Below are 22,773 nucleotides of genomic sequence, written 5' to 3'. Positions count from 1 at the left end.
ACCAAGCACTTTTATTGCTTGTGGGGTCAGATACAACAAAAAGGCTCATAATTAAGATATTTTTGAGCACCCTAGTTATTGTACATGTCTTTATGTTGGTTTGTAGTTAACCACTGTCATTTGTATTGTTCGAAATACAAGGTGTCTGCAAAGTTCAGTGAACAGTCCTAGAAAATAAAGGGAAACGAGTTACAAACAAAATATCTATACTGGTCTTCAAAGTAATCATCGACAGGTACGATACTCTTCTGACATCAGTTGTAAAGCTGGCAGAATGAGATTTTCATTCTGCAGCAAAGTGTGTGCTGATATAAAACTTCCTGGCAGATTAAAACTGTGTGCCGGACCAAGACTCGAACTCGGGACCTTTGCCTTTCCTGGGCAAGTGCTCTACCAACTGAGCTAACCAAGCACGACTCGTGCCCCGTCCTCACAGCTGTACTTCTGCCAGTACCTCGTCTCCTACCTTCCAAACTTTACGGACGCTTTCTTCTCACGAGAGCTTCTGTAAGGTTTGGAAGGTAGGAGACGAGGTACTGGCAGAAGTACAGCTGTGAGGCATCCAATGTGTCCAGATATTTTGTCAACCCTGTGCTGCACCTCAAGTGTGTTGCTAAGGCAGCTGTACAGCCAGTTCCCAATTCTGCTTTCAGCCTAGAGATATGCAAATTACCATAGTCTGCCACTCACCCTAGAGTAAGTGCAAACTATTTGGATGATGCACATTGGAAAACACAGTAATATTGTGGTTGCCAGAGGATTCCAACAGCACCAAAGGTGTTGCAGCTTATTCCACTGGTGCTCCAATATTGGCACGGCATTCAAGCCTTTCAACAGTGGCCAGTGTAACTTCTAGCTTGGGTCTGCACACAACAGGCACAGTCCCTATGTATTTCTTGATATTGAAAATACTTTATGATCATGAATAAATTTGCTGACCACTCAGAAACTAATTGAGAAAGAGGAAACAAGATACAAAGGCCACATAACTTGATTCAAATTGTGCTTGTAGTTAGAATGGTGGAAAACAACACTACAAACTTAACCTGCACTACACAGATGGTGGAAAGATACACAAATTGTTAAAATAAAATAAACAACACTACTAAACACAGATAAGTAAACAGATGCTGTTTGCTTCTACTCAGAAGCATGTAAGAGTACCACTAAACTATGTATAGTCTGTGCACAAACTATGTTCTTCATCATCATCTTCTTCTTCTTCTGCTGCTGCTGCTGCTGCTGCACTTTGCTCTGCTGTCTGTCTGGAAATCTACTGCTACTCCAATTTGGCTAATCGACTGATTAGTAATTCATATTCTCTTCTGCTTTAACTTTAATTTTCTGGTGTTATTATGAGCCAGATATTCCACAACAGCATTCTCAATCACGTACTTATAGTGTAATCATTCCAACAGAAATGTGATATGACTTCACTTTGTGCAGTACAGATACTAAGATTCATATGTACCAAAGCCTCTCTCGTAGCATTAAATGTGTATAATTTTTCTGCTCTGAGTTTGTTTAAGCTCATCATTAAGGCAAACCGAAATGCAGCACTTTGCTATTCTAGAATTCTGATTAATGCTAATATTCTATCCCAGTTAGGTTTTCTCTATTTTATTTCACTCACATTTTCATTATGATTTCAAAAATGATGAGTGTTAATATAAACTATATTCATTTCATGATTGCTTACTCAAACATAAGAGCTACAAACTATAGTCATATTGTATGCACATACATATTGCAAATGACACTTACAGGTTCCTCTAGAATGTGCAGGGGGAAAGAATGATAGGGATTCATTTTCTCAGTTAAGTAACTAAAACTGATGGATGTTTCGCACCTGTGTTAGATCCTTAGTGTGTAAGAGTGCAAAAGAAGTTAACTATCTTTTATTTGCTTTGTTGTGAACAGTCACTCAGTGTTATATATCATCTATCTAATTGCAGGTGCACAAGGAAATGTTGCCAATGGACCCCAGAGTTCTGGTAGCAAGATGAGAGAACAACAGCTGAACGGTGAAAGGGGACCAGAGCCTGTTCTCACCAATGGGCATGCTGAAGATGAGGAGCCTGAAAAATCTAAGGACAAACAGTCAGTGACCAAAAATGGGTTGCTGTCAGAGGAGCAACAAAAAGAGAAATTATCCAATGGACATCCATCAATTGATGAGACTATTAGTGGTAGGGTGTCAGAGACACACAGTGAAGAGAAAGACAAAGAGAAACTGAAAAATAATGATGAACAGGTGACCAAAGAGAAGGTGAAGGCTAACTGTGAAGAGAAGGAAAAGGATGATGTAGATAAATTCAGGCAGAAAGTAAAAGACAATGATGACGATAAAGATAATGAGACGATGGAAAAAGATGAAGCTGCTAGAGAGAGAGAAAAAGATAAGAATAAAGATGAGGAACAAAGCAAAGAGAAATCGAAACCCAAGGACAAGGATAAAAGCAAAGAGAAAACAGTAACTGATAAGGAGAAGGAAAAAGAGCGAGATGACGAAAAGAAAGAAAAGGATGATGAAGAGAAGGAAAAGGATGATGAAGAGAAGGAAAAGGACAAGGATAAAGACAAAGATGATCCAGAAGTTGTCTTTATACAGGTGAGTGGTTATTCAGGATATTCATAGTTAATTTGTTGTTGATTATGACAGTACTGTGACAAAAGGGGACTATTTATATCTGTAAATAAAATTCATAAAATTGTACGGCAGTGATAAATTGTTTCTGTTTTACAGGACATGGGGTTCACAGTTAAGATTGCAAGTCCAGGCTCAGAGCCATTTGATATTCAGGTATCAAGTATGGAACTGGTTCAAGAGATTCACCAGCTACTCATGGACCGTGAGGACACATGCCACCGTACCTGCTTTTCCTTGCAACTGGATGGTAATGCACTGGACAATTTTGCTGAGCTGAAGAATGTTGAGGGTCTCAAAGAAGGGTCTGTTATTAGGGTGAGCATTTAATATTTTACATGTTCTTATTTCTTTATCAGTGGTCACTAAAATTATTTCATTGCATGACATTACTAAAATTTTATCTATGTAACTTTCCTTTTTTTCCTTTTTGTCTTTTTTGTGTGATGTTGAACCTAAATAACCTTCTGTTCTTTGCAAATCACTCCATATGGTTCTGGTTGTGATTCTGTTGCTATACCAATGCAACACTGTTCAGTCTCTCTCCCTCCACCCAATACAGGGGCACCAGCTTTAGCACACCAGTTTTGTATCCAAGTTTATAAAACTTTGAGACTGTACCAAATGAGACAGATTTTGCAACATCAAGCAGTAACATGTTGTACTGTGCTGAACTACTCATTTATGGCAGTACCGTAATCTGTTGATAGTGCTTTTCCATAAATACATTGCAGTCAAGTTTATTTTGTGATCATTACGAGACAGAGAATGACATAAAGTGGAGCAAATTAAATATCTTCTTTGACCTAATGCACAAAGTGAGTAAAAATTGTAGACATGAATTTCAGAGATTGTTCCTGGCAGCAAATACGGTAAAGGAGGCTGTGTCCACTTTTCTCCAGATGTAGACCATGTCTCTACAAGAGTGCATTTATTAAATGTTATTTCCTGCCAACTGGCATTATTACAACAAGTGTCTGAAGTGATATCTACATGAAGCAGTGCAGTTAATGCATTGCTACACCCCGTAGTGGATTGACTCATTTATTTTTAATGTTCTTGTCTGTCTTAAATGAAAATGTTGAAAACCTGAACATATTGTTGAAGTATTTGTGGTATTAACTTAATTGCAGCCCCCCTCCTATGACTAATCTTTGATCAAAGAACTCTAATTTATATAAATATCTAAATGTGGTTATAAAAGTTTTATGATTTAACTGGTTATGCCCATGTAACATTCTTTAAAAAAGTACAGATGACTTCCTGACATTTTCATTTGTGACTGTCATTTTCATCTCACGTTCTTCCTGAAATACATTCATGTTCAGAAAAAACAGAACACCTTGAACAACTAGATAGGTCGTTCATAAATAAGGAGGATATACATATGTACATTAGTACATGCTGCAGAAATCATTAGCTTTTGAACCATTTCATCAAGCAGATGCAAGGTCAACATAGATATTGCGGCACCACCAACTGGTGAAATGTGCCTGTGGCTCTCGTCAGTATAATCTGAAGGTAATGCATCAGAGTGACTTCAGCAGACCTGCAGGAGGCCTCGCAGATACAGGGTGTTTCAAAAATGACCGGTATATTTGAAACAGCAATAAAAACTAAACGAGCAGCGATAGAAATACACCGTTTGTTGCAATATGCTTGGGACAACAGTACATTTTCAGGTGGACAAACTTTCGAAATTACAGTAGTTACAATTTTCAACAACAGATGGCGCTGCAAGTGATGTGAACGATATAGAAGACAACGCAGTCTGTGGGTGCGCCATTCTGTACGTCGTCTTTCTGCTGTAAGCATGTGCTGTTCACAACGTGCAAGTGTGCTGTAGACAACATGGTTTATTCCTTAGAACAGAGGATTTTTCTGGTGTTGGAATTCCACCGCCTAGAACACAGTGTTGTTGCAACAAGACGAAGTTTTCAACGGAGGTTTAATGTAACCAAAGGACCGAAAAGCGATACAATAAAGGATCTGTTTGAAAAATCTCAACGGACTGGGAACGTGACGGATGAACGTGCTGGAAAGGTAGGGCGACCGCGTACAGCAACCACAGAGGGTAACGCGCAGCTAGTGCAGCAGGTGATCCAACAGCGGCCTCGGGTTTCCGTTCGCCGTGTTGCAGCTGCGGTCCAAATGACGCCAACGTCCACGTATCGTCTCATGCGCCAGAGTTTACACCTCTATCCATGCAAAATTCAAACGCGGCAACCCCTCAGCGCCACTACCATTGCTGCACGAGAGACATTCGCTAACGATATAGTGCGCAGGATTGATGACGGTGATATGCATGTGGGCAGCATTTGGTTTACTGACGAAGCTTATTTTTACCTGGACGGCTTCGTCAATAAACAGAACTGGCGCATATGGGGAACCGAAAAGCCCCATGTTGCAGTCCCATCGTCCCTGCATCCTCAAAAAGTACTGGTCTAGGCCGCCATTTCTTCCAAAGGAATCATTGGCCCATTTTTCAGATCCGAAACGACTACTGCATCACGCTATCTGGACATTCTTCGTGAATTTGTGGCGGTACAAACTGCCTTAGACGACACTGCGAACACCTCGTGGTTTATGCAAGATGGTGCCCGGCCACATCGCACGGCCGACGTCTTTAATTTCGATGATCGTGTGATTGCTTTGGGCTATCCGAAACATACAGGAGGTGGCGTGGATTGGCCTCCCTATTTGCCAGACATGAACCCCTGTGACTTCTTTTTGTGGGGACACTTGAAAGACCAGGCGTACCGCCAGAATCCAGAAACAATTGAACAGCTGAAGCAGTACATCTCATCTGCATGTGAAGCCATTCCGCCAGACACGTTGTCAAAGGTTTCGGGTAATTTCATTCAGAGACTACGCCATATTATTGCTACGCATGGTGGATATGTGGAAAATATCGTACTATAGAGTTTCCCAGACCGCAGCGCCATCTGTTGTTGAAAATTGTAACTACTGTAATTTCGAAAGTTTGTCTGCCTGAAAATGTACTGTTGTCCCAAGCATATTGCAACAAACGGTGTATTTCTATCGCTGCTCGTTTAGTTTTTATTGCCGTTTCAAATATACCGGTCATTTTTGAAACACCCTGTATATGCGCGAACTGTACCGGTGGGAAATTGTTGCTCGTGTGGGATGAAGTGTTTTGTACAACAGGTGTGTACAGAATTCTTCGCAGAAGGTCATAGAACATCACGAGATGGGTCAGGTCACACAACCCAGACCATCCCCCCTTCCCAGAAGCTCAACACCTCATAACACGTCGTAAGAGTACACTATCAGGGATCCTTCTGTAATCTGATGGAACCGATAACCTTGTTGTTTGGTCCCCTCCCCCAAATCAACCAACCGTGAGCTATGTATGCGTCATCCACTTCCCCACCTACTTTTGATGAGTGTGCTGAAATATTCTAGATGGCAATGGTGTGTGGAACGATGATACTGGGGATAGGAATGGCATCAGATAGTGTTTTCAGATGAATACAGGTTCTGTTTGTTTGAAAATGATGGCCACATTTTGGTTCGTCTCGGACAGGAGGAGTGGCATCACAGTGACTGCATTCACACAAAACATACAGCACCAGCTCAAGGCCTTATGTTGTGGGATGCTATTGGATACAACCATAAATCACAGTTGGTGCATGTCCAGGGCACTACGACCAGTTTGACCTATGTGAATGACACTCTGCAACCTGTAGCATACCCTTTCTGCACAACGCCCCAGATGCCATTTTTCAGCAAGACAGTGCACGACCACTTGCAGCTGCATGAACGTGTGCCTTCTTGGTGTCACAAGATGTTGGCCCTTTGCCCTGGTCTGCCAGATCACCAGACTAGTTGCCAATCGAAAATGTGTGGAGTATTGAAATGATGGGTGCAGGGCTGTGAGACAATGCCAACCATCAGAAGTGAACTTTGGAAACAGATGAATGCAGCGTGATGGCCACACCGCAGGACACCGTTAGTGCTATATGAGTTGATGCCTTTATGCATGGAACAAGTTATCAGGGACCATGGTGGATCCTGTGCCTACTAGGCAACAGAACACATGCTGAACTGAGGTGACTGAAATGCTAATCATTTGTGCACAACATACTAATGTACATGTCCTGTGAATATTAACATTCTCTCTAGTCATTAAAGGTGTTCTGTTTTTTCTGAGCATGAATGTACACAGCACAGCGTTATTTTCTGAACTTGACCTACATCTGTTCCAAAGCTAGTCCAACACAAACTAGTACTATTGAGAGAATAAGAGTATAGGTATGTTAAATGGAAAATATACATTTACAGATAGTGTAATATGACCTTACTGTTCCTTCTATTGTTAAGAGTGACCTGGATTATATTTGCATTGTATATGATCACCTTTGATTGATATTTTAATTCTACAGTGCACCAATATGCTTGCTGAGTGAAAGGACATAGAACCATATGTGCCCAATACAGCTGCTCAAGCAGTAACATTAAATAATAAAAACTAACATATTTCTAAAATAGCACTTCACCTGTGTAACAGATTCTGCTATCCTTCCTACAGGTTGTTGAAGAACCATATACTATGAGGGAAGCAAGGATACATGTAAGACATGTTAGGGATCTACTAAAATCCCTAGATCCTGCAGATGCTTATAATGGTGTTGATTGCAGTTCTCTCTCATTCCTCAATGTTGTAACACAGGGTGATATCTTGGGTAAGTAAAGCTGATATGTGTGCTAAAAACTACTAGTAAGCAGTAGAAAATCCTGACAGTAGTGTCCTTAATTATGGGAAACAAAATGTTAAAACTGCTAAGTCTACAGAGCGAGAACCAACTTGTTTTGCCACCTTATTTATTATGAAAACTACAATAAACCACCAGCAGTAACACACTCTTCAAAGCAATCAAGACAATAAGGAGTCCTTCTGTGGATCAAGCAAATAACTACTAATTCCTACAATTAGAGTGCCGTTAGACTCTGTACCCGTACAACTGTTCCACGTCGAAGATGGCTGTTAGCAGCTGGTAGAAGGATATTTCGAGGACTATTTGCACACACGTGATCGCCAGGAAATAGTTCATTGATCATCTCACCCCCTTCCTCTGCTGCTGGTTGATGCTCTCTGATGGACATTGGCAGCACCTACATGTTCTTCGTCAACTGTGATACTTGCTTGTAAACACTCTTGTGTCGGCCAAACTTCGCAGCGGAGTTGGAAACCTGCATTGCTGCTCTGTCTGCAGTGATGCTGCTGCAATAGGTGTCTGTGATGACTGCAGCAAAAACATATTCACAAAAATATAATTTCTGTTATTCACATCTGAAACAAAAATGGGGAAAGAGATTGAAACATAACTGATGTGAAAGTATAGGGATAATATGACTAAATCTACCTCCTTTAGAGAAATGTTCATACATATATGCCAAAAAGAATTGAGAATGAGGGAATATGCACAGGAGACTTCTAACAATGATGTTTAGCCTGCAAAAATAAATTTTTGAGTAATTATCGGAGACTGTGATAGTGTGTAGGTGTTGGTGATGGTGGTGAAGGTGATGACCACCCTTCTTCTTCTTCTTCTTTTTCCAACAAAAAGTCCACACTTCCAGATTTCAGTGAATAAAATGGAATATGTGAAAAGTTACTGTTCGACACTTTCTGGAGCTGTGGACTTTTTTCCTTCTCTGACTACCTTAGTTACATTTCCTTCAATTATCTTAGATCATAACAAAGTATGCAACAAGACAATTTTTTTTAGGGCTATGGCCATTATCTTGGAACTTCGTCAGATCTGAATGAAACTTGATAAAAGCAATGTCCTCAGCAACACATCAGTGACAGTAAAACATTATATATGTAAAGCACTATAATCATTTCTGTAACATTTTTTAGCACCAGTTTGTATGAAAGGCAAATACACTTCTCAACCAGCAACACCTTTTTCTTTGTCAGAAAAGAAGAAGATGAGACCAGAAAGTGTAGACTGTACTCCACCAGACTACATAATGCCAGGAAGTCGTGAACGTCCATTACTTCCATTACAACCTCAAGCAAAGGAACAAAAAGGTCCCCAATGTGTAAAGGTGCTCACAACATCTGGCTGGAACCCTCCACCAGGCTACCGGAAGATGCATGGTGATCTTTTGTACCTTCATGTGGTCACCCTTGAAGAGAAACATTATCACATTACAGCATGCTCACGTGGCTTCTTTGTGAACCAGTAAGTGACTTTAGAACAGTTTCTACTATTTTATGACATTTTGATTCAATGTTTTGTTTGTTACACTTTGTAACTGATTGTTGAAACAGGTAATTGCGTCATACAATATTACCCCCCCTTTTTTTCCCTAATAACTGACAGTTATTGATAGTGGGAAAAAAAATTATTTACAGTCATCAAAATTTCATAAAATATTTCCTCTTTATTTTTTACTGACTTATTGTCCAGTGCTTCATTCAAGTAGATTATCTGGCCTGCATTGTTTTTTAATTGAATTTTTATATGCACAAATTGCGATACATTCTAAGCTTTTCACACTAATTAAGGCCATATAAGCTTGGTATTTTCCAAATCTACTTCTGACCAAAAAGTGATTCTGGTAGCTGGAGTGCAAAGTTTTTTTTATCAAGCCTTCTGTACTCTTGTGGAGACATTTCCATAGCAACTTTCATCCACCAACAAATATTTCTTTATACGTAACAGAGAAGCAAAATACCAGTTTTTCATGAATTTAGCTTTAAATTTTTTTAATGTAACGAAATATTTTTTGAAAAATTTTCATTCCCTATTGCACTTCCTGAGATGTTGAATTTTCAGAAACAATGAAACTCCCATTAATATTTTTTTAAAATTGTTTTTATTTTTAACCAAAAGACAAATACCTACATTTGTCGATCCTTAAGTAATCATTTGTTGTCAAAAAAACTTTCACCTACTATTTTACCACATTAGTGGTTGAATTTCCAAAAACGCTGAAACATATTTCTTTTCTGCCTGAGAAACCAGATACCAGTTTTCAAACACTGGGAACTCCAGGTTGGAGTATCAACAATGTAGGAAAAAACAGATTGCTACTCACCATAAAGATGACATGTTAAGTTGCAGGCAGGCACAATGAAGACGTTGCATAAAGCTTTCAACCACATCCTTCTCAGTAAAACACACAAAAACACACACACACACACACACACACACACACACACACACACACACACACACACACACACAAAAAAAGCAAGAACCTCATGCACCCCTATGACCACCTCATGCAGCATCTCAGCCCGTGTGTGTGTGTGTGTGTGTGTGTGTGTGTGTGTGTGTGTGTGTGTGTGTGTGTGTGTGTGTGTTTTACTGATGAAGGATGTGACCCCACGCAAATAAAGAAAAGATGTTATGTGGACATGTGTCCGGAAACGCTTAATTTCCATGTTAGAGCTCATTTTAGTTTCGTGAGTATGTACTGTACTTCCTCAATTCACTGCCAGTTGTCCCAATTGAAGGAAGGTAATGTTGACTTCAGTGCTTGTGTTGACATGCGACTCATTGCTCTACAGTACTAGCATCAAGCGCATCAGTACGTAGCATCAACAGGTTAGTGTTCATCACGAACGTGGTTTTGCAATCAGTGCAATGTTTACAAATGCGGAGTTGGCAGATGCCCATTTGATGTATGGATTAGCACGGGGCAATAGCTGTGGCGTGGTATGTTTGTATCGAGACAGATTTCCAGAATGAACGTGTCCTGACAGGAAGATGTTCGAAGCAATTGATGACGAGGACACCTGCAATGGACGAGGCAATTCTTCATGCAGTTGACGATAAACCTAATGTCAGCGTCAGAGAAGTTGCTCCTGTACAAGATAGTGTTGACCACGTCACTGTATGGAGAGTGCTACGGGAGAACCAGTTGTTTCCGTACCATGTACAGCGTGTGCAGGCACTATCAGCAGCTGATTGGCCTCCACGGGTACACTTCTGCGAATGGTACATCCAACAATGTGTCAATCCTCATTTCAGTGCAAATGTTCTCTTTATGGATGAGGCTTCATTCCAACGTGATCAAATTGTAAATTTTCACAATCAACATGTGTGGGCTGACGAGAATCCGCATGCAATTGTGCAATCAAGTCATCAACACAGATTTTCTTTGAACATTTGGGCAGGCATTGTTGGTGATATCTTGATTGGGCCCCATGTTCTTCCACCTACGCTTAATGGAGCACGTTATGACTTCATACGGGATACTCTACCCATGCTGCTAGAACATGTGCCTTTACAAGTACGACACAACATGTGGTTCGTGCACGATGGAGCTCCTGCACATTTCAGTCAAAGTGTTTCTACGGTTCTAAACAACAGGTTCGGTGACCGATGTATTGGTAGAGGCGGACCAATTCCATGGCCTCCACACTCTCCTGACCTCAACCCTCTTGACTTTCATTTATGGGGGCATTTGAAAGCTCTTGTCTACGCAACCCCGGTACCAAATGTAGAGACTCTTCGTGCTCGTATTGTGGACGGCTGTGATACAATACGCCGTTCTCCGGGGCTGCATCAGCGCATCAGGGATTCCATGCGATGGAGGGTGGATGCATGTATCCTCCCTAACGGAGGACATTTTGAACATTTTCTGTAACAAAGTGTTTGAAGTCAGACTGGTATGTTCTGTTGCTGTGTGTTTCCATTCCATGATTAATGTGATTTGAAGAGAAGTAATAAAATGAGCTCTAACATGGAAAGTAAGCGTTTCCGGACACATGCCCTCATAACATATTTTCTTTCTTTGTGTGTGAGGAATGTTTCCTGAAAGTTTGGCCGTACCTTTTTGTAACACCCTGTATACAGTAAGTAGCAATTTGTCTTCTTTCCACCTCGCAAATTCCAGTTTTCCTAGTTCTAGCTTCAAAATTACTTTAATAGTGACATAGTTTCATAAAGCCTTTCGTCCCCTATTTCACTCAGAGTGGAATCTTGGACGATCCCTTCTTAAATGAGCCTACAGTGTAACATCTACACCTTCTCCAAACTTCTATTTTTTATACTTAGTGGTTTGGGCTGGGCAAAATGGAGTCAGTGAATCAGTCTCTGTGAATCAGTCTAACCGTACGTCACACCCTTAAGTGTTTAATTTCCAAAAACAGTGTAACACATATTTTTTCATCTCTAACCAAAAAGCCAAATACTAATTTTCCAAAATTTAGCTTTGAAAATGCTTTTGCAATGAAACATTTTCATAAAATGTTTCACCCCCTTAGGGGCCCTATCTCCAAAAACAGTGACATGTGTATGTATTATTTCTAACAGAGAAGCAAAGGACAAATTTTCATAGATTTAGCTTCAAAAATGCTTGCACATTGAAATATTTCCATAAAAACTTTCATCCCCATTTCACTCGCATTGAGTTGAATTATTTTTGCAAAAAGCTTTCGCCGACTATTTCACCCCCATAGGAGTAAATTTCCAAAAATGCTGAAGCCCAAAGTCTTTATTTCTAACCAAGAAAACAAATACTAATTTTTGTAGGTCTGTCTTCAAAATTACCTTAATAGTGACATTTTTCAGAAAATCCCTCTATCACCTGTTTCACCCTCTTAGGCTTGGAATTTCGAAAAATCCCTTCTTAAACACCACCCCACGTTCTCGAAATTTAAAGCTTCTGTTCTTAGTGGTTTTGGCTGGGTGATGATGAGTCAGTCAGGACATAGCGTTTTGTATATAAGAGATTATGATCTCAGTTGTTTTAAGGTGTAGCACATACAGTCCACTGTAAAAGTTTGATATTGACAAAAATATTTAAGAAGTGGATGTTTCACAAAAGTAATGTTTGTTATAGGATTCAAATGTTTCAGTTTCTAGTATATTTTATATGAATAACACTGCAGGTGTCACACTGACAATTAAAACATGGGGCATCTTTTGGTTCGGGGAAGTGCCCTGATGTAACCAGAGCCCAACACTTTCCTTTCAGTGATTGCAATAAAGTTTCGGGCAATGTTGTAAATAGAAATATTTGTAGGCAATTAAATACATTTTCGGAAAGGAAGCTGAAAAACAGTTACTGTACAAAGTTAATTCTGCCTTTTTGATGAATGTATTGAAAGGTTGGTCCCCTATTCCTGTAGAGCAGTACCCCCTTCCTTGTAACTCCAAAACCACCTTTTCCCACCTGATAAGATAATCTTCCTCCTCCTCATCCTTCTCCTCCTCCTCCTCCTTTCCCCCAGGCTACTTTCTCTTCCCCATATCCACTTCTTTGCATCCTAGCTGCTTTCCTTCCAGCCTCCCCCCCCCCCCCCCTCTCTCTCTCTCTCTCTCTCTCTCTCTCTCTCTCTCTCTCTCTCTCTCTCTCTCTCTCTCTCTCTCTCTCTCTCTCCCCCCCCCCCCTCCCTCCCTCTCCCCCCCTCCCTCCAGTGTTTTTTGGTCACCCTTTGGGTTTGACTTCTGTTTCCAAATTCTGTTTCCGTGTTTCCATAGTGTGGGTTCCTCTCTGCCACCCTCCTTCACCCACCTTAGCTCCCACCCCTCCTCCCCCCTTGGTACATTACCAGCATACAAGTATGTAGCCAGTCCATGTAGAGGGACTGTTATGAACCCTTCTGGCTGACACCCACTCCCCCCCCCCCCCCCCCCCCCACCTCTGACAACACAGGGTTCACACTTCTAGTACATGAGCTGTCACCATCCCATGTGTGCCCATATTTTTGAGACATTGTAACTCCTGACAATGACAGCTGTGCCAGATAGCCATTGCCATGGCTAGGTAGTGCCTGCAGGGTGAGCTCCTGATTGGAGTGGGTGGTACAAGGGTGGACACTCTACACATGGAGTGCGCTAAGCTCCATACTTCTGGCCACTCTACAATGGCGACCATCTTTTCAGACAGGAATGGTTCTCTCTCTGCTCCTACATTTGCTTCCTTGGCGTCACCCTCCGTGGCCAACCACTGGGAGGAGGACTAGGCATGCTGGCTTGTGGTGAAACCCATTCTCCATTATGTAGTTCATTCTAGGACAGACATGGAGACTTTCGCTGTCACCAAACAGCAATTTTTTGTAGAATGTATTGGAGATGTGTTTGGTGAAGTTGACTGACTTAGTAAGATGCGTCTGGTTCCTTACTGGTTAAAAGGTATTCAGCCAGTCAGTCAGCTTCCATTTGTGCTTGTGAGAACTTAGGAGACATTCTGGTGAGCATTACTGCTTGCCAGTCCTCATATATGACCCAGGACATTGTTTTCCACAGGGATATATTTCTTCTATCTGATAAGGAACTCGAGACTATTCTTGCACAGGGTGGGATTCAGCTCATCCAGAGAGATCCTTATGACAATTGCATTGATACTAGTGCTTTCATTCTTTCTTTTGAGCGGGATACCCTTGTGGAAAAAGTCAAGGTTATGGTTTACAGTTGTGATGTGAAGTCCTATATCCCACCTCTCACCTGCTGTTTCTGGCATCTCTGTTTTGGTCACATGGCTTCGTGATACGAGAAAAATCCTGTTTGCGGTGACTGTGGCCATCCTCTCCACATGAAGAGTCCTTGCATCTGACCACCCATGTGTGTTAAATGTTCCAGACCACACTCTGCTCACTCACCGGATTGCCTGACCTGTAAAATGCTGAAAGGAAGATTCATAAATTAAAAATTCTCCACTCTCTGCCCTACTCTGAGGCCCAGTGGAAAGTTAGCCATCTCCACCTGGTATCTTTAACATCTACCTTTGCTTTTGTTGCATCCTTTCCTCCTCCTCCACCTCCTCCCCCTCCTTACTCTTCCTAATCTCCATCCCGCCCCTTTCCTTTCCTCCTCCCTGTTGGTTGTCATCCCTGCCCTCAGGAAACTGCTGCTTCTATTAGGCCTGAGAAGAAACCCCCTCCTCTGGCACCTGGCACCCCTCTAGGAAACCCTCTCCCTGCTGTTTCTAGTACAGGGAGCCTGTTACTTCGTCGGACACAGGACCCATGCTCTGCAGGTCTCATGCTCTGCAGGTCTCAAGGCTGCTTGATCTCTTTCATATCCTGATACTGTTGTGACTTACTCTCTTCCCAACCACACTTCTTCCTGAAGAAGAAGAAGAAGAAGAAGAAGAATATGTGTAAATCCCAGGACAAGACCCCCGCCCCCCCAATATTCCAGGGTGTGTCACCTCCTCTCTCCCAATTATGGTCTGATATTACATTCATGGATGGCCACTCCATCCTTATCGGTAACAGAAGCTGACTCAGGACGGTGACCAATTCTGGCCTCTTTTACTAGTCTTCTTCTGACCTCTTTTACTAGTGTCCTCCATTGGAATTCTAATGGTTAAAATTGTCACCTTCCAGAATACCAGCATCTTCTCTCTCTTTACTCTGTAGCTCGTGTTGTATTGCAGGAATCTTGTTTTATGGATACTCATTCACTGACTCTTCTTCATTGTTTCCAGGCCTTTTGTTGGAACCGGATTGCCACTTAGTGAGCCTCTGGTGGTGTGCCTACGTTGGCCCACAATGATGATGTTAGTTCATGGGTTCTTATTCATGATGAGCTGGAAGTGGTGGCTGTTAGACTCTGTGGTAGTGATATGCAATCTTTATCTCCTGCCAGACTGGCCTCCTATGCTTCCTGCTCTTCTTGTGCTCTTTTGACAGCTCCCTCAACCCCTTCCTTTTCCTGTAGGATTCTACCTGCTGGCAGGGCTTGACCTCCACTGCCTCAATGTTGGAGCCCCTACACTCTTTTCCTCAGCCATGATCTTTCTGTCTTTAGCCCTGGATTCCTCCCCTCTGTTGAACTGGGGAGTTCATGACCATTAGTGTAACAGTGATCTTTTCTGATAGTTTTATCTTTTCTCCAGCATTACTCATCTTGATGCCCTCCTAGGTGGGGTCTTTGCTAATGTGGATTGGGATGCCTTTTCCATGGCTACCATTGCTACTGCTCTGCTACACACCACCGTTGATGAGTCCATACTCCCACCTGCAGGTCTGGGTGGGGGGCAGGGGGGGGGGGGGGTTAGAATAGGCCCGAGGTATTCCTGCCTGTCGTAAGAGGCAACTAAAAGGAGTCTCATGTGTTTTGACCTTTATGTGATGGTCCCTATAGGGTTTGACCTCCATTTTTCAAAATTTTCCCAAAGAGCAAGCCAATTGGGGCAGAGTGCCTTACATGGTGCATAGTGTCCATGATGCACTGAGACCTCTCAAATCCTTCGTTGACGTGGATCTGCACTTCCAGTCATTCTCCAGCTGTTGGGCGAGGTCACCCTTCTGAGTGCGTTTTCCTCCCTCCTCGCTGCAGTATTGCTTTCTGCACTGTTGACAATAATGGACATGTGTGCACCTGATATCCAGCACAGTAGCTAGTCCATTGTGTTGGGGCTGCCATGTACCCTGTTGGTTGTTGCACCCAGACCACACAGGGATCGCTCTGCTGATGCTGGCGCCGTTAACTCCCCACGTATGCCAAGGAGTAGATACCTGTCATCCTGGGGCATCAGGACTCCCGGTAATGGCCATCCTGCCAGGTGGCCTTTGCTGCGGCTGGGTGGCGCCCGTGGGGAGGGCCCCTGGTCAGAGTGGGCGGTATCAGGGTGGATGACACGCCATGAAGTGTAGTACGTCACCTCTTGCTGTTGGTCAAACACCAGCAGTCTCTAAGCAGTCAAGGTCTAACTTAAATGCTAAGAAATATGACCCCAAATCATCGCCCTACCCTCCACTCCCCCTGGCCACACCATGGGAGGAACGCCAGGCTAAGGATGGCAGTGAAGCTTATTCGCCCCAGTACCTTGTATGTTCGAGAGCTTATGGGGAATCTTTCATGTCCATGAAGCTTGGGTTTTTTTGTGGAGCATTTGGAGAACAAGTTTGGGGACGTGGAGGGCTTGTCCAAAATGCGCTCTGGGTCAGTTTTCATAAAAACAGCATCCTCTGCCCAGTCAAGGGCACTTATCACCTGTGACTAGATGGGGATGCTTCTGTTTCCATCTCGCCGCATAAGAGCTTAAATATGGTCCAGGCTATCATATTTCACAGGGACCTTCTTTTGCAGTCTGACGATGAGCTGTGCACAAATTTAGAGCGGCGAGGCGTCCATTTCGTCTGGCGCATCCACCGGGGTCCAAGGGATAAGTCAGGTTGTCACCGGTGCCTTCATCTTGGTCTTACAGGGTGACACATTACCCGAGGTCAGGATGATAGTCTACTGCTGTGATGTAAAGCCATATATCCCTCCCCTGATGTGGTGCTTTAAGTGCTGGAAGTTCAGCCATATGTCTTCCCATAGTACTTCCTGCGTCACAAGTCGGGATTGTGGACGTCCTTCACATCGTAATACTCCTTATTCCATGCCTCCCATCTGTGTCGACTGCAGAGAGCACCATTCGCCTTGCTCACTAGACTGCAGGATTCTCCAGAAAGAAACAAAGAAAAATAATGGAATACAAGGCCCTGGACCAACTGACCTATACTGAGGCTAAGAGGAAATATGAGAGGCTACATCCTGTGCATATGACGTCAACCTACACCGCTGCTACGACAACAAATCTACCATCTTCTGTTCTGCCGTATACAGTTGGTTCTCAGAGCCATCAGACTCCACCTGCCCCCTTGATAGTGGGGGGGGGGGGGGGTACTTCCCTCACTGTTGCTCCCGCACAACCTACTTCAGGAGCAACACTGCCCCCCCCCCCCCCCCCCCCCCCCCCCCCCCCCGCTCCCCTCCCAAACCATCGGGGACATCAGTCCTCACTTCTCAGCCAGAGAAGCGAAAGTCTTCTTCGGCTCCTATCACCTTCAGTGAAGCCTTCCCAGCCAGACAAACTTAAGGAGCAGCAAGAGAAATGTATAAAGACAAAGACCCCCAAGAACCAAGGCCACCGCTACCTACAAGCTCTGTGTCTGAGGATGAGACGGAGATTCTGGCATCCACTGAGGACCTTGATCTCGCTGGGCCCTCAGACACAATGGATGTTGATCGCACAGGTACTCATCTGGTGGCAGCAGGTGACCCTGAGGCCTAGACTGCCTCATTGAGTGTTTCATGCCTTCCCAATCTCACGATCACATTATCTTCCAGTGGAATTAAGGTGGTTTACTCCACCAACTGGCTGAGCTACGACAACTGTTAAACTTTATACCTGTTTCTGCATTGCCCTCCAGGAAACCTGGTTCTCAGCAATGTAGACCCCTGGCCTCCACAGCTATTGGGGATATTACAGGAACCATAGCGACTATAATAGTGTCAGGTGGAGTTTGCGTTTATGTCCTAAACTCGATTTGTAGTGAACATGTGCCCCTTCAAACCCCTCGTGAAGCTGTGGCTGTCAGAATAAGGACGACACAGGAAATAACTGTCTGCAATGTATGTCTTCCTCCAGATGGTGCCATACCCCTGAACATATTGGCTGCACTGACTGATAAACTCCCTAAACCTTTCCTACTTTTGGGAGATTTTAAAGTGCATAACCCATTGTGGGGTGGCGCCATGCTTACTGGCTGAGGTAGGGAGGTCGAAAATTTACTGTCGTAACTCAACCTCAACCTCTGTCTCTTACATACAGGTGCCCCCACACATTTTAGTGTGGCACATTGCACATATTCAGCCATGGATCTCTGTTTGCAGTCCCATCTATCCACTGGAGAGCACATGACAAACTGTGTGGTAGTGACCATTTCCTCATATTCCTGCTAGAATGTATGGTGTGTTGGCAGTTGTTGGGTCCTGGAGTCACGTGGCCTACTGGCTCCATGTCAGGGCAGCTTCTGCCAGGGTCGCTCTACCACTGATAATATTGTGTCCCTGGAGTCTGCCATCCGAACAGCCTTTTCCAGATGCCAACGTCTGGTTGCCGTCTAAAGCATACGACATGACCTGTCAATGTCATACCAATGCCACATTGTAAGAGTGGGGTCCGCTCCAGATTTTTATTCAGAACTTCCTGTCGCTGCGTACTTTCTACGTCCCCAAGTTGGTGCCTCCCATAGTTCCCCCCATATTCAGGAGAACGGCATTCTGCAGGGCTCCGTATTGAGTGTGCCTCTACTGCTGTAGGGCCGTCGGCCTCACCTTCTCTGTATACGATGAATTCTGCATTTCTTACTGCTCCTCAAGTACCGGTGTTGCCGAGTGGCACCTACAGGGAGCCATCCACAAGGTGCAGGCATGGGCTGTAGCTCACGACTTCCAGTTTTCAGCCACAAAGTCATGTGTCGTGCACTTCTGTTGGTGTCGTATCGTTCATCTGGAATCAGAAATTTATCTTAATGACAATCCACTCACTGTAGTGGAGATGTATTGATTCTTAGAACTGGTTTTCGATGCCCGATTGACTTGGCCACTTCACCTTCGTCAGCTTAAGTGGAAGTGCTGGCAGCACCTCAATCCCCTCCATTGCCTGAGCAACACCAATTGGGGTGCAGATCGCTCTATGCTGCTGCAGCTCTACAGAGCCCTTGTTCAATCCCACCTTGACTATGGGAGTCTGGTTTATGGTTCGGTAGCACCCTCAGCATTGCGTTTACGCAACCCAGTGCACAACTGTGGCGTTCGTTTCAGAATGAGTCCGGTGGCTAGCGTCCTGGTGGAGGCCGGAGTCCCTCCATTGAAGGTTAGGTGTGCACAACTGCTTGTCAGTTACATTGCACACGTTCATAGTTCTCCTGCACATCCAAATTACCTTACCCTTCTCCCAACCATCGCGGTTCATCTCCTGCATCGGTGACCCGGGTCAGGGCTAACAATTACGGTTCATATCCGATCCCTTCTGTCTGAACAGGAGTCCTTCCCATTACCACCTCTCTTAGAGGTCCATTCATGTACACGTCCATAGTGTACACCTAGGCCGCAGATTCTTCTGGACCTTCTGCATGACCCTAAGGACTCCATTAACCCTGCGGCTCTCCTCTATCACTTCCTCTAGATTCTCGACATGTGCTGGGGCCGTGAAATGGTTTACACCGATGGCTCAATTGTTGATGGTCACATAGGGTTTGTGCATGTTCATGGAGGACACATTGAACAGCACTCCTTGCCAGATGGCTGCAGTGTTTTCACTGCAGAGCTGGTGGCCATATCTTGTTCTCTTGAGCACATCTGCTCGTGCTCTGGTGAGTCATTTCTCCTGTGTACTGACTCCACTGCTATCGACCAGTGTGGCCCTCACCATCATTTGGTAGCGTCCATTCAGGAGTCTGTCTATGCCCTGGAACGGTCACATCGTTCAATGGTGTTTGTGAGACCCCAGGACACATCAGAATCCCAGGTAACGAACCTGCCAACAAGCTGGCCAAACAGGCTACGTGGAAATTGCTTCTGGAGGTGGCCACTGACCTGTGTTCTGTCTTATGCTGCTGGGTTTTTCGACTTTGGGAGACGGCTTGGCATAACGGTATGCACAACAAACTGTGTGTCATTAAGGAGACTACAGATGTTTGGAAGTCCTCCATGTGGTTCTCTTGCAGGGAATCAGTTGTCCTCTGCCAGCTCTGCATTGGGCATATGTGGCCTCCATCGTGACGACCCATCTCGGTGTCGCTGTGGCTCACAAATTATGGTCGGCCACCTCTTGCTGGACTGCCCGCTTTTAGCCACTCTTTGGCAGACTTTTAACTTTTCCAGCACCCTACCTTCAGTGTTGGGCAACAATGCCACAGCAGTAGCTTTAGTTTTACATTTAATTAGAGAGGGTGGATTTTATCTTTTGATCTAAGTTTTAGCGCATGTCCTTTGTCCTTACATGTCCTCCACCATAGTGCTTTTAGGGTGGAGGTTTTAATGTGTTGCAGAGTGGCTGTCTTCTTCTTTTATTCTCACGGTCAGCCAACCACGGTAATCTGCTCTCTTCATCTTCAGCTTGCAATGTCAGCACATACACCTGAACTATTGTTGTCAGTGGTGGTTTGCTGTTGATTCTGATAAGAACAACCCTATCACTGAATTATTCACAGTAACACTCTCACTCTCTTCCCTGCATTCCTATTCGTAATGAATCCTGCTCCTGTTATACAATTTTCTGTGCTGCTTTTGGTATTATCCTACACTTGTCTGACCGGAAATCTTCGTCTTCTTTCCATTTCACTTCACTGACTCATACTGTCTAGATTGAGCCTTTGCACTTCCTTTTCCATATTTTATAGCTTCCCTCTCCTGACATTCCATCCCCCAACTCATAGAACGTTATCCCTTCATTGGTTATTCAGTCTTTCTCTCATGGTTACTTCCCCTTTGGCAGTCCCCTTCCGGAGATCCGAATGGGGGACTATTCTGGAATATTTTGCCATTGGAGAGATCATCATGACACTTTTTTCAATTACAGACCCCATGTCCTGTGGATAAGCTTTACATGTCTTTTATGCAGTGGTTTCCATTGCCTTCTGGACCCTCATACCATTAATCATTGCTGATTCTTCTGCCTTTAGATGCAGTTTCCCACCACAAGGGGGAGAGTGTACCCTGAACCTCTGTCCACTCCTTCACCCTCTTTGACAAGGCTGTTGGCAGAATTAGGGTGACTTCTTGTGCCAGAAGTCTTTGGCTGCCAATTCTGATTATTAATCAAAGTTTAAGCAGTGGCGGGTTTTGAACCTGGGATTGAGGATGCTTTGTTTACTAAACAAAGATGCTACCCGTAGACCATGGGTCCACAGCTATTTAACAAACACCAATTTTCCCATTAAAGTACCATTATTTGACATAAACTGCCACAATAGAGATATTTAAGTTAAAATATTTGCAGCTTAAAGCGACAAATTAGCCCCAAGTTACAAAACAGGCTGTGATGTCATTAGAAGCTGGTACACACTATTTGTAATGGCATGCACCCTACATGAATAGGAGGCACATTCACAAAAATAAGTTTCCTGATGTTGTTTCCAGTAAAGTAGATGTATTTACCTGGGAAAATTGTGCATGCGCGACAGATCTGTGACGTGACATTCGAATGCTGGCCAGATAGGTTGTGCCTGATGCCAGCTCCGTGGCAGCAGTGTCCGGAAGTGGCCATTTTATTCTTTCTCTCCCTACCTGTGAGGTTCGGTCAGTGATGCGGTTCCTTAATGCACAAGATCTAGTGCCCATAGGAATTCATTGTCAGCTCTGTTAGGTCTATGGGCAGAACATAATGAGCAAACAAATGGTGGGTCACTGGTGCATGCTTTTTCTGGAGGTCATCAAACAGTCCATGATGAAGAGCGCAGTGGGCGACTGTCCCTCATCAATGATCACTTGGTTGAGCTGGTGCAGCAGTGCATCCAGGAGAACTGTTGCTTCATGATTAGAGAACTCAACAGACCTTTTCTGCAGGTAACAAGATTCTTGTTGCATGAAATTGTCACTAAGCACCTGCTGTTTAAGACATTGTGTGCCAGATGGGTGCAAAGAAAGCCTGACACCTGAGCACAAAACGAAATGCGTTGAAAGGCTAAATTCACACACATTGTGTCTGTGTGGAAAATGATGTGCACAGTGTTCTGCGACAAAGGGCATTCTGCTCAGAGGTGAAACAGTGAACGCTGATCGTTACTGTGAAATAATGTGGAAGCGGCTGTCACATGGTGGCTCCATTCATGGGCGGGAGACTTCTGTCACACATTGATAAAAGTTGACTCCACAATAACAGTTGTCACAATTCTTTTGGTGACTGTTGAAAATTAGTTCAAACATTGCTGTACCTGTTGCTAATAAAGTTTGTCATGTAAGTATGTTGTCTATGTTTAAAAAATAGAGAATCTTACTTTTTCGATGTGCCTTGTACGTCTCGTCACTTTTTCTTGCTGTAATTGTAAGCAGTGGTATTATGTCTCAGAGAATTTAAAATTTTCCCTTATGAATTTCAAATTTTCCCTGTCTTCACTTTTAAATGCTCCTTTACAATATATTTTTTCATTATTTTTCTGTTCCAGGTCTACAGAAGATGAATTCAATCCAAAACCAGCAAGCCCAAGCCATCTGTGTCACTCATTAATAGAGCTACTGAACCAGATAAGCCCTGCTTTTAAGAGGAATTTCTCAGTATTGCAGAAAAAGCGCACACAGCGACACCCATTTGAACGTGTAGCCACACCATACCAAGTGTACACATGGGGAGCACCTCAACTGGAACACACAATTGATGCTATCAGAGCAGAGGATAGTGAGTTCACATTTCTCTTA

General features: G+C 43.6%; 1 protein-coding gene across 1 annotated transcript in view; it reads left to right on the top strand.

Moving 5' to 3' along the window:
* LOC124715667 (clustered mitochondria protein homolog) overlaps positions 1–22,773 on the top strand; it is a 382,421-nt gene that overhangs the window by 267,579 nt on the left and 92,069 nt on the right. Inside the window, exons 2-6 of the mRNA XM_047243113.1 lie at positions 1,956–2,611; positions 2,747–2,965; positions 7,200–7,353; positions 8,595–8,862; positions 22,524–22,753. Coding sequence (XP_047099069.1) covers positions 1,956–2,611; positions 2,747–2,965; positions 7,200–7,353; positions 8,595–8,862; positions 22,524–22,753 — 1,527 coding nt within the window. The remainder of the gene's footprint in view (positions 1–1,955; positions 2,612–2,746; positions 2,966–7,199; positions 7,354–8,594; positions 8,863–22,523; positions 22,754–22,773) is intronic.

Source organism: Schistocerca piceifrons, chromosome 1, assembly GCF_021461385.2.
Source record: "Schistocerca piceifrons isolate TAMUIC-IGC-003096 chromosome 1, iqSchPice1.1, whole genome shotgun sequence".
Classification (NCBI taxonomy): Eukaryota; Metazoa; Arthropoda; class Insecta; order Orthoptera; family Acrididae; genus Schistocerca; species Schistocerca piceifrons.
This window is presented reverse-complemented; position numbering and strand designations above follow the sequence as displayed.